The sequence below is a fragment of the Danio rerio genome, chromosome 6 (genome assembly GCF_049306965.1).
Source record: "Danio rerio strain Tuebingen ecotype United States chromosome 6, GRCz12tu, whole genome shotgun sequence".
In the NCBI taxonomy this organism is placed as follows: Eukaryota; Metazoa; Chordata; class Actinopteri; order Cypriniformes; family Danionidae; genus Danio; species Danio rerio.
The window spans coordinates 9434784-9448315 of NC_133181.1; the positions used below are offsets into that span (position 1 = coordinate 9434784).

The 13532-nt window shown below is 38.1% G+C and overlaps 1 protein-coding gene across 4 annotated transcripts in view; it reads right to left on the minus strand.

Annotated features, from left to right (window-relative positions):
* Positions 1-290: 290 nt before the first annotated feature.
* myh11a (myosin, heavy chain 11a, smooth muscle) overlaps positions 291-13532 on the minus strand; it is an 82567-nt gene continuing 69325 nt past the window's right edge. For 2 of the 4 annotated variants that reach the window (XM_073953005.1, XM_021476876.3), the window contains 4 exons: positions 10569-10677; positions 8486-8658; positions 5082-5114; positions 291-1489 (listed from right to left, as the gene is read on the minus strand). In XM_073953005.1, the coding sequence (XP_073809106.1) occupies positions 5090-5114; positions 8486-8658; positions 10569-10677 (307 nt within the window). In that variant the 3' untranslated portion in view covers positions 291-1489; positions 5082-5089. 4 annotated transcript variants of the gene reach the window in all.

A 13532-nucleotide genomic window follows, 5' to 3' on the forward strand; every position in this document is an offset into this window, starting at 1 on the left:
TTTTTAAAGACATGGTGACATTGTGGGTATTCAGTAAAGCTTATACAGACATATACATAAATATTGTTTTAATACTGTACAATTTACTAGGAGTATTATGCTAGCCAAAATTACTATAAGTAATGTACCAATTTTGCCTTTTTGTTAATATTTTCATATTTTAACAATAATTTTGCATCACTTTTAATTCAAACATGTGATATAAGTTTAAAAATAAATATGTAACCAAACAGATCAATTTAAAACAGCATTTCGGCATGTAAACATAATTTAAAGAAGAATACAAGAGATTTATTTTCAGACTTTATTTCATGTGCATGTGGTTTCACAAATAACTAGATGGAAGTGAATAAATCCAATGACATGGCATTCCCAATGTACTTTAAATTGTGCCAAGTGAACGTATTGGAAAAATAAAACTTTATATATATTTATATATTTTCAAAGTTCTTTTACAGGCATTCTATGTCAAAAGATCTCTAATCGACTGCATGAATTTGAATTGCAAGTCTGTTACAAATATTGAAACACTTTTAGGCAAATAATAACCATAATATTTGACCGTTTTTAAGAAAATACTTTAAGCAAACATTCAGAGGGAACATAAAATGCTATAAAAAAAACTACAGAGGTTTCAAAGGTACCTGACTGTATGATAAAGAGGTAACATTTCCATATGTTATATTTTATAACTACTTTTCGGGAACGATACATACCTTCATTGATATTATGTAAATATCAATACATTTCATTTCACCGTCCACAAGTACTCGGTGTCTCTACAGTAATAATTAAAAACTAAAAACTTGACACCAAGACACACTGGTAATTGGGAGAAAAAAATCGATGACCTCCAGAATTCCTCAAAACGATCCATTTTGTTGCTTGTGCAAGCTGTATTTCAGGAATATATAGCAAATAAATGAAAAAGTGCAGGAAATTATGCAGTAAAAACAGTGAACAGTCATTTACCTGCAGTTGAGACATTAAAGAATAAAACAAAGAAGATATTTACCTCAAATCTGAGTGAAGGTAAACTCTAAAAACCACCAGGTTTTTAACTAAGAAGAAGGTTTTTAATAAACAAAACACTTGTTTAGATGAAATTTTAGAAGGTCTGCAGCCACAACGATCAATGTAAAAACTGGGGGTTGTGATAAATGAGCTAACAAAACTATAACTGCTAATAAAATAAAATAAAAATATAGAAATCATGACTGGCCAAATGCCAAGTCAGAGCGCAGTGCTTTGTTGCGGTCAAACAAATATATTAGAAACTAAATAATGACCCATGTAAAAGTAGACTTTGGTTGTTTGACTAGAAGGTATTTTGAAAGGTGATGTTTATTCATTAGATTTGGTTCCGTTGTAATCGCTCTGCATGTCGGCATCATCCTCCGCAGCATCCGAGCTGTCGATGATTCCCCGTCGGCCTCCTCCTCCAGTGCGTCTCGGTGTGCTGCTGAAGGATGACGTCTCATTGCCTCGCCTGAAATATCACAACAAATCTTAGCATGCAAATAGAAAGACTTTCATTCTAGGTTGCTTGGTTCCTGGTACATCAGTGTTAGATGTTACACTCTAAAAAATTATGTATGTTGTTTGTTTAAACTACTTATTTAAAATAAGCTAAAACAATTACAAAAACCGTTCCAAAAGGCACACCAACAGTACACAAACGTCAACCTCTTCCTATTCAAACACTCCTGAATCAAACCATCAGAACATTTGAAGAGACTTGAAAACCTGAAATGAACTGTTCTAATAAGGGAGACATCCAATATATGTATTGTTGATGTGCCTCCAGGAACAGGGTTGGGAAACACTCATCTCGAGTAGCGTTCAGTTGCTGCTGTGTTCATACTGCATGATGGATCTGCGACAGGAGGATACACACTGTATGACTACAAATCAATTGCTGACCACTCTGTCTGGCTCACAAACACACACGAGAAATGATAAGATCACTTAACATCCAAGACTGGAAATTGTTCCCTGCAATAAATATTTTAAATGATCTGCTATTCAAATGGTCCACGCACTGAATGCTGAATGATTTACAAAAGTGGTCACCAAACTTGTTCTTGGAGGGCCGGTGTCCTGCAGATTTTAGCTCCAACCCTAATCAAACACACCTGAACAAGCTAATCAGGGTCTTACTAGGTATACTTGAAACATCCAGGCAGGTGTGTTGAGGCAAGATGGAGCTAAACCCTGCAGGGACACCGGCCCTCTAGGACCAGGATTGGTGACCCCTGATTTACAACAAAGGGGCAAAATGAAAAGAAGATTGTGGAGGAGGAAATGTTTAGGGTGATGCATTGAACAAACCGAAAAAAATAAGTGGAAGTCAATCAATAATTTTGACTGATCAAGCAAATGTTCCTTTGTTTCTGTTTAATGTTATTGTAAATTAATTTTTTATATATATTGTGGTCTATAACTCCTCCACTGACCTGTATCCTGCTCTCTCATTGGCTGTTGATCATTGCTGATGCTTTATTCAGTCAGAACTCATTCACACATCATGATTTTTAATCACAGACAAGTCCAGACATTTAGCATGCCAAATATTTTGCAGACCTTGGTGATTGTCTCTGATTGAGTTTTTGATTATTCGCACTGTGAAAATGTTGCCCACGTCAACAAGCAAAAATCAGAGCTAAACGTTTGCAGTGTGAACTTCATCTTCAGATCTACTAGTTAAGTTTCATTCAACTATTCCTGATGAGACCAGTGCTATTTATTTTTGTAAGTATGGACAAATTTGGATAATATGTATATTATATACGTAGACCTATACATTTTATTCATTCATTCATTTTCTTGTCGGCTTAGTCCCTTTATTAATCTGGGATCTCCACAGCGGAATGAATCGCCAACTTATCCAGCAAGTTTTTACACAGCGGATGCCCTTCCAGCCGCAACCCATCTCTGGGAAATATACACACACACACATTCACACACAACGGACAATTTAGCCTACCCAATTCACCTGTACCGCATGTCTTTGGACTGTGGGGGAAACCGGAGAACCTGGAGGAAACCCACGCGAAGGCAGGGAGAACATGCAAACTCCACACAGAAACACCAAATGAGCCGAGGTTCGAACCAGTGACCCAGCAACTTTCTTGCTGTGAGGCGATAGCACTACCTACTGCGCCACTGCCTCGCTCCCTATACATTTTATTTTCTAAATATTATTTTTTAAAATCTGAAATATTAATATAAATATTTCCTAATAAAAAACATACATTTAACTAAAAAAGACTATCACTATGGTAACATTTAAAAATTTGAGACATGAAGTGTACAGCTGAGAAACACAGTAGACACTGAATACTTCAGATACTTCACTGAAATATACATTTATATATAAAAATATTTTTAAAAATTGCAATTTGAAAATAGCATTAGACTAATGCAAAGAAATAACAAAATGTTGTATTGTATTGGTATGCCATCAGAATACAGTCACAAGCATCCTTTACAGTAGAACGTGGAATCAGAACGTGGGATCAGTTAAGGTTTGTTAAGGTTAAGGAATCTGTTAAAGTAAAGTTGTAAGAGGTTAAAGGCAGCGTTAAAACCTCATTTGTAAACCTGAAAACAGGCTAAACGAGGCTGGTTCAGAAAACTGAACCATGCTTGGAGAGCGAAGAGGGAAATATGGTCCAATATAGGCTGCTATTTAATAATAAAAAAACTAATTATATGCTTATATGCGATTACTAAAATACTATTGTTGTGTTTCATTCATTCATTTTCTTGTCGGCTTAGTCCCTTTATTAATCCGGGGTCGCCACAGTGGAATGAACCGCCAACTTAAATCAGCCTTTAAGCCTGGTTTATACTTCTGCGTCAAGTGACCGGCGTAACCCACGGCGCATGCAACGCGCGCAGCTGTGCATTTATACTTCTGCGCGCTCTCTCTGTTGGTCTGCATTAACACTTCCGAAACGCTAGTTGGCAGTGAGGTGTAAATGTTCCTCTGTGTCGAGTTTCTTCGCTTCTGTTTTGCGTTTCCTGAGCACTTCCTGGTTGTAGAAGTGACTCAAACTCGCTCATTTTGAGGCAGGAACCGGCGGACGTGCAACAACTTTAACTATGAGGTAAACACAAAACAAAACTTTCCATCCGGAGCTCCTTCACGGGACTCCACACTTATAACCAATCGCTCGCGCCATTCGCGCGGCTCTCGGTCCCGCCCCGACTCGTCAGCGCTACCAAGCCGACCAATCACAGAGCTTGCGCTACGCATCATTGCGACGTGTAGTTACATTTTTTGAGAGGTGCACGTCAGCGACGCCGACGGCCACGGCGAAGGGCTATGCGTCAGCGCCGTAGCATACGCCGGCGTTTGACGTTGAAGTATAAATCCGCCTTTATCCAGCAAGTTTTTACGCAGCGGATGCCCTTCCAGCCGCAACCCATCTCTGGGAAACATACACACACACATTCACACACTAAAGACAATTTAGCCTACCCAATTCACCTGTACCGCATGTCTTTGGACTGTGGGGGAAACCGGAGCACCCGGAGGAAACCCACGCGAACGCAGGGAGAGCATGCAAACTCCACACAGAAACGCCAACTGAGCAGAGGCTCGAACCAGTGACCCAGCCACCTTCTTGCTGTGAGGCGGCAGCACTACCTACTGCGCCACTGCTTCGCCTATCGTTGTGTTTATTTATTTAATTTTATTTTTTGTTTAGGTTTTTCTGTATATTTTCATTTAGTTTTAACTTAAATATTTTTTAGTTAATTTTTAGTTATAATATAATTACAGTAGGTACCTTAAGTGTTCTGCTGTCCTAAAATATATATAATTCAACTTTTTTTTAGATGAATGAAAGTCTTGTGGGTTTTGCAATGGCACGAGTATGAGTAAATGATAAAGTAAAACAAATTATTTATTGTTTAAGTTCATGTGTGCGCTTTACGAAACATTAAAAGAGTTGTAATAAACCATATTTCACTCTCACTGGCAAGAAACACAGTATACAGTATATTGTGGCAAGTAAAAGGAAAGATTTGTGAAGAGTACATCTTCTGTGTCAAACTTTTGAGCACAGAGGTACCTGCATAGTCACTGTGTGGGTTCAGGATTGCCTCTGCAACAGAGATAGACAATCTTGGGTTTTCAGTTTATAAAAGGAAGAGATCTGGGAAACAAGTGCTGAGAATCTGCTGAAAGCTCGGTCTTGTAGAAGTTACTGGCCAAGCATTTCACTACTTTCTAGATATTAAGGGCCAGATTTACTAAATTATAAGAAGAGCGATACTAATTATAATATAATTATATTATAATATACTAATAATCAACCAACAAATTTCCTAAATTGAGGTCACTACTTAGTCCAATTTGAAAACATCCTAGCAGGACTACAGGAGCAGTTTTAAGGATTCATTCATTCATTAATTTTCATGTCGGCTTTGTCCCTTCATTAATCTGCAATCGCCACAGCGGAATGAACCACCATCTTATCCAGCACATTTTTACGCAGCCCTTCCAGCCGCATCTCATCTCTGGAAAACATCCACACACACATTCACACACACTCATACACTAAGGACAATTTAGCTCACCCAATTCAACTGTACCACATGTCTTTGGACTGTGGGAGAAACCAAAGTACCGAACGCAGGGAGAACATGCAAACTCCACACAGAAACGCCAACTGAGCCCACTACCTACTGCACCAATGCATCGCCTAGTTTAAAGGATATTTCACTGATATATAAGAACACAAAATTAGAGATGATTAATGATTCCTTATAGTTATTTGTATGAAAAGGGCACTTGGTGGTAATTTCCGTAATTGTTCTGACAAACCCTATTTAAAGGGATAGTTCATTAAGAAAATGGAATTTCTGTCTTTATTTAATCTGCATTCACTTGTTCCAAACCTGTTTGAGTTTCTTTCTTCTGTTGAAGACAAAAGAAGTTGGTTTGAAAAATGTTGGGAAAATGTATTCATTGACATCCAGAGATTTTTGTACTTACTATGGTTTTTTTTATTCAACATTCTTCACTATATCTTTTTATCATTATTATTATTTACTATTTTAGTTTCTGTTTGTGTATTAGATGTTAAGTGTTGGTATTTACTGTGTTAACTGTGTCATTCTTGTTGTATGTAAAGGACCATATCATGTCAGAATAAATTAATTCATAATAATAAACCTTTAAACTAAACTATATCTTATTCCTCATATGCTCTGGAGCTGTCCATTTTTGGAGACATTCTGGAAGTTTGTCATTGCAACATCCTCTGAAATATCAATTAATCAAATTGATCCAGATCCTAAAATTTGGATACATCAGTTCACTTAAGTTGACCTACCATAGCGGCTATTTTATTTTGCTTGCAAGCACTGCAGCTAAAAATTTATACTTCAAAAAGGGAAATCTGAGAACTTCCCTAAAAAAAACACTGGATCAATGAGCTTGTATCTTATAGTACTCCTGAGAAAATACTGTATTATGTCAGACAAAAGCCCACCAACTTTAATTATATTTGGGGACCTTTTGTGAACACATTACCTCTGTTAGATTTTAATAATTGACTATTGTGTATAAGTATTGTTAGTTTGGGTAGTGTTTGTTGTTGTTGTTTTTACTTTCTCTTATTTAATGTTATTGTTTTAATTGAATGTTTTATTATACACAGTTAAAGTCAGAATTATTAGCCCCCTCTGACTTATTAGTGCCCCTGTTTATTTTTTTCCCAAATTTCTGTTTGATGGAGGGAAGATTGTTTCAGCACATTTCTAAGCATTAGGTTTTAGAAACCTATTTCTAATAACTGATTTATTTTATCTTTGCCATGATGACAGTAAATAATATTTTACTTGATATTTTTCAAAACACTTCTATACAGTTTAAAGAGACATTTAAAGGCTTAACTAGGTTAATTAGGTTAACTAGGCAGGTTAGGGTGATTAGGCAAGTTATTGTATAACGATGGTTTGTTCTGTAGACTATCGAAAAAAAAAATAGCTTAAAGGGGCTAATAATTTTGTCCCAAAATTGGTTTTTAAAAAATTTAAAACTGCTTTTATTCTAGCTGAAATAAAACAAATAAGACTTCCTCCAGAAGAAAAAATATTATCAGACATACTGTGAAAATTTCCTTGCTCTGTTAAACATAATTTGGGAAATATTAAAAAAATAAAAAATAAAATAAAAGGGGGCTAATAATTCTGACTTCAACTGTATGTAAATGTAATTTATTTGTGCATCATTTTGGACATTATTGTTTAATCTATATTTCCATCAACCATTTCAGCTATCTTTACGTAACATCAAAATGAGAAATGTTTTGACAAAATTTGTGACAATTATATCTTGTATGGATGAGGGGTAGCGGGGTAATGTAATGTAATGTGTACTTATATAGCGCATTTACTGTGTATGGCCATACACCCAAAGCGCTTAACAATCATGAAGGGGGGTGATGATGATGCGACGGCAGCCAAAGGACAACAGCGCCAGTCCGCTCACCACAAACCAGCTATAGGTGGAGAGAAGAGACAGTGATGGAGCCAATTCGGTGGATGAGGATTATTGGAAGGCCATGATCATAAGGGCCGATTGAGGGACTTTGGCCAAGACACCGGGGTTACAGCCCTGCTCTTTCACAAGAAGTGCCATGGGATTTTTAATGACCACAGAGAGTCAGGACCTTGGTTTAACATCTCATCCGAAAGATGACGCCCACTGACAGTATAGTGTCCCCTTCACTTTCACTGGGGCTTTAGGACTCACACAGACCACAGGTTGAGCGCCCCCTGCTGGTCTCTTTAACACCACTTCCAACAGCAACCTAGTTTTACCATGTGGTCTCCCATCCAGGTACTAACCAGGCTCAGCCCTGCTTAGCATCAGTGAGTAACCGGTCTTGGGCTGCAGGGTGATATGGCTATTGTATTTGTGGGTTGTATTAGTAGGTTTTTTTTTTTTTTTTTTTTGCTATTATTATTTGTCTTTGCTAATTGTTAAAAAGTCCTGATATTCTTTGTATTCTCAAATTCTACATAATGTTATATATATTGTCAATAAACAAACTAAACTAAACTATATCTTGTTTTGTGGTTAACAGAAGAAGATCAAAAGTTTAGAAACACTCCATTGTAAGGTAAATGGTGAGAATTGTTTTATTTCTTTTTTGTGAACTATAATTTTAAGTACCTGTCTTAATGCACATTCATCGAATCATTCATTCAAACTATTCATTCAAAATGGCTAAACTGAAATTACATTAAAAAATGAAGTGACTTATTGAATTATGGATTTGTTTAAAAGATATTCTGCTCTGGCTTAATTTAGAACTATTTTACTATAAAACTTATACTTCTGACTCAAGTAAATATCACTGTGTGTCTTTGGTTTTAAGACCAAAAGAGTGTTTGCACTGACATAAGCTGCTGGTAAATCTGGCCCTAGACGTCACCTCTTGGGTTAAACGCTCACATATTGTACCTGAGTTTGCTCTTGAGGGAATTGACCTCACGGCTCATGGCATCGTTAGTCTCGGTGGCCTCGTCCAGCTCTCGCTGCAGTTTCCTGCGGGCCGCAGTGATTCTCTGAGACTCTTCCTCGCTCTCCTCCAACTGCCTCTTCAGCTGCTTGACTCGAGCGGTCGCCTTATCCGCCTGTGAAGAACAAACACTCCTCAGGCCAAGCACAGTTCGGTCATTTAGAACAGTGTCTCTCAACCACATTTCTAGAGGACCACCAGCACTGCATGTTTTGGATGCCTCCTTTGTCTGTCACGCCCATTGCAGGTCTTTTAGTCTCTGCTAATTAGCAAATGATCAGAATCAGGTTTGTTTGGTTAAGGATGAATGGAAAATGTGGAGTATTGGTGGTTGTCCTCTTAGGACGTGGTTGAGAAACACTGATTGTATTTTACTTTTATTTGTAATATGATCAGTGCATTTTACGACAGAAGTAGAAAGTAGAGGCCTGGTGCTGGTTTGAGTTTTTACCTATGTTTAGTTTGAGCAAACTTTGAGTTTTTGGGCTCAAGAAGGTGGGATGGTTTTGATTGAATTTCGTCGGCAATGTTACTTACAGATTTATTCTGGGTTAGAGATCACAAACCCAAACTGGACCAATCAGCTGCGAGTATAATGGCATATCTGATGCTCCCACTCCCAGAGCATCCTTTTTGCTACAAATCAAAGCATTTGTTAAAATTGTCTTTTGTTTATCTTACTTGTTTTTTTCTTATGTGTAAGTTATGTATTTGTGCAAACTCCACACAGAAGTGCCAACTGGCCTAGCCTGGACGCGAACCAGCGACTTTCTTGCTGTGAGGTGACAGTGCTACTCACTGCGCCACCACGACACCGGAATGTTTTATATATGTATCATATTATGTTTATTTTTTTTGTGTTTAGCTTGTGTCATCGATGCTGCGCTGTTCGGTGAGCGCTCTCGCTCAGCACAGTGGAGATTTCTCTAGTTACATCGCTTTAATTATTAGGGATGCGGTGACACGCAGTCAGATATTTTGCCGAACAGATCAGCCACTTTGACGGTTTGCGTATTTAATAAACTACGACAGTTTGCATTTACTGAACGGTAAGAATGATTAATAAATCCATATGAAACAGTCCTTTAGAAGTCACAACTTGCTTTCAATTTCGGGCTTAGGCGCGTTTCGCACTCACACACAAGCGTACTGCGCCAAAGCCCAAGTGAACCGCGCTCAGGCACATCTCTGCCAACTGGGCCAGGGTCGGCCAAGTGAACCGTGCCTGAGCCCGTTTCAGCGCACTCACACTTCTCAAACGATCCAGGAAACAGGCCCGGGCACGGTTCGGATAGCATAGTGTGAGTAGGCCCGAAAAAAATGAAGGCAGCAAGAATTTTTTACAGTGAAGTGTTGTGAAACAACTTGATCTTAACCATGCTGGATTTGTTAGGTTTTGTCAACCAGAAACTTTGGGTGCTTTCACACCTGTGAATCGATTCAGTTGTTCCGAAACAGAGATTAAAATTGTTACATTGTTGCTCTTTGCTGTTGGAGCGGTTTGCTTTCACACTGCAAAGTTTCTAATCGGACTAAAAGAGCTAAAACAAGTCACGTGCGAGTAAACTCTCCTTACATTGTCAGGGTTTATTTTGCAGCATCCCGCTCAGCTGTCAGGAGAGGTGGTGGTTTGGTGGTGATTGACAGGGTGCGCGCGCATGACGTGTCTGAGGAGAGACACGGTGGGGAGGGGTGAGAAGGGTGCGCGACGATGCCTATTTGAGGACTGGGAGAGAGACGCGAGATTACCGGGAGATCATCACTCGTTTGCGGGCATCCGGAGACTCGCGAAACTTCCTGCCCTACTCATAATTCTCTCTTCATATAGCCGTAAGCCTATTACATATCTATAAAACACTGTGATATAACCGCGCTCGGATCGGATCACTTTCTCACTGCAATCGAACCGCTCCAGGGTTCGTTTCAATCGAGCCGAGACCACCTCATTCAAGCGAGTTCAACGAGTTAGTTCAACTTGTTTTGTGCAACAGACCTCAAAGAGCCTATAGCTGTTGTCTGGCTAACCTGGTCTTTATATTGCTCAGCTTGTTTTCGTTCATCCTCCACTTGGGTCATCATCTCTTTCAGCTTCTTGTCCTTCTGGCGAACCGCTTTGGCTGTGTTCTGCTTATCTCTGTGTTAGAAGGAAAACATCAGTAACATCAGTAACTGCACCAAATAAGACAGATACAATACATTATGCAGTCATGCAGTTTGCAACGTGAGGCCTGTTGCACAAAGCCAGTTTGGGTTTTTACCCGGATAGTTTTGTGTTTAGTTTGACCAAACACATTTTCTGGTTCAAAAAGGTTGATTGTGATCAGGTTTCATCACTATGGTAACTTATGCTATGTGGCTAACCAGCTCCGGAAACTGGACCAATCAGCTGTGATTAAAGTAACAATAACATGAACATGAAGTCACTCTCAGTTCCCTGGCGCTAAGTTAAAACCTTTTACACTACATTTTTTGACAAAATTGTAATTTGTTCTTAATGATCATTTACATAATTATTTATTTATATAATCAACAGTCTTTTAAACTGTTGGTGGAATAATAAATTCAACTAATTTGCATTAATATAATACTACTTTTTTAGCCTTGTATATGTGCTTATATTCATTATATTTCTAATAATGATAACTCTTGATCTTTAACAGAGATTATGAATTGTGAATTTTGGTGACTCTCTTCTGAGAACTGAATCAAACTGGCTTTCTTGTGTCTCGTGTGATTGGCTGCTTACTCGACACATCACAAGACTCGTGTGTCGTGTGATTGGCTGTTTGCTGCATGTGTTACACCTTAATGTGCATGTTCTTCAGAGCTAATCCTTAACTCTGGCTTAAACCCTGAGCTGACTGAACGTTTACTGTATATTAAGAGTCGTGAAAACCCTGATGTTAACATGTTTGTATTTCTTTGCATTTGTCCATAGATATATACACTAGATATCGCATAGGGACCCTGAGCATGCGTCAATAGCGCCGCCACATTGGTACAGTGCTCCCAGGACAAATGTCATTCAACCGCACTAGTCAAGACAGTGTTATTACGTGAAGATGCTGGACTTTAGCGCTGTCTACGGGTGTAGTAACGAGCAAACAAAGAAAACAAAGCACAAAGGCAGAACATTTCATAGGTAATATTAAGTTTTTTTCTGTTTTTGTATGTTCTGAACTTTTGTGCTAATCAGGTAACGTTATTGATGATAATAAAGTCACTTACTGCATTCACCATAAGGCAAAGCAGCTCCAACTCGCACTAAACACTCAGCTTATGCTAGTTTTGTTGAATAAAATCAGTAAACAATGCAAAAGAAATATGACAACGAGATGCTGCGCTGCCAGAAACTTGTATTATTGTCGGCTAGTGAAAGAGTCGTTCGGGGGATTCATTCACAAACGAATCGCTCCCTCCGTCAGTATGAGAAGAGAAAGCAGGAGAGGAGCTGTGTTTCAGGACATGATTAGATCAAATTTAACAGGGAGGGTGAATAGTACATTTCTGTACACACAAACACAAGCTTTTTGTCAGGAATGCCCGTGCGGTCACTGATCCATCAATGTAGAAAAGTGATGTAAAATTATAATTTTCGTAATTAGAAAAAAAAAATTTACATACTAACATCCAGGAAAACTCCTGATCATAGATATATGTGTATATGTGTATATCTCTGGCTTTGCATGGCCACAGTCCTCCACTGTACCTTGGTCCCGCATTCATTTCAAAGGAGCGCTACCCTGTACAAAGATGGCGGCGCTATTGACGCATTCCGTCCAATAGACAACAATAGGCCAGGCGACATCTAATGTATATATCTATGGCATTTGTCAACCTGAAACTTACTCTGTAACCCAAAGTTTGTTCAACTCGTTTTGTGCAACTGGCCTATACTATACAGATAAGAGCATATTACATAAAAATAATAATAATAACAACAACAACTTCATACATCAATAAGACAATTGAATATGATTTTTCACTTCAATATATAATAAATAACTTAAAATACTCATTTAAATGCTACAACAATTCAGTTGGCTCTCCTGAGATCTACACCCAGAGCTGTTCAAAAGTTTAAAATATATCTTACGCAATCTTATATATACATAAAATGTATATATAAGTTTTTATATTGTAATTTAATGTTCAACGTTATAAGCAAATCATGGTCACACTTTATTTTGATGATACATTTGTTACATTGCATCTACATGCCAACTAATTCTCAATAAATTATAAGTAGACTGTTAGGTTGGGGTTAGGGTTAGTGTAAGTTGACATGTACTTGCATAGTTTCTTATTGTGAGTTAAATGTCTGTTGAAGGAGAAGTATCAGCAGATATGAAGCAGACAGTCTACTAATTCTCAAATGGACCATCAAAATAAAGTGTTACTCAAACCATTAACTAAGATTTTTAGATTTCTAATTAGCTCATTAATAGTTAGTTAGATAGTAGTTCACTTTAGGTATTGGGGATGTAAAATGGGGTATATGCCGAAGCATGCTAATAGGACTTTTAATTTGCCATTAACCCTGGGTTAAGCGCTTCCGGCGAATTGAATGGCAATGCAAAATCCGGTGCGTTTAAGGTCTGTTTTCTTTAAAAAATCAGCGATCTCCACTAGCTGAGTGATATCCGATTTAAAGTGGGTCTCAGATTGTACAAGAAGCACTGCATTAAATAACATTTCCCCCGCCATATCTTTATAATATGAGCATTTATTTTACCCCAGTATATTCAATGGAGCTTCTGCGTTAGCCTGCTGATTCTGACGGGCGCGTGCGAGTAAACAGCTTTTTGTCTCGTTTTACGCTTGAGCAACTAAATAAATGCTAAATAAATGTTTATTTAACTGAATGTATTTTAATGACATTACAACATCAATGCTGTATAAGGAACCGTATAAAATGAGAAAAAGTTCACAATAACAGGTCACCGGAAGTGTATCAGCATGGGAACAGCCCTAGCTCAGCATATACCC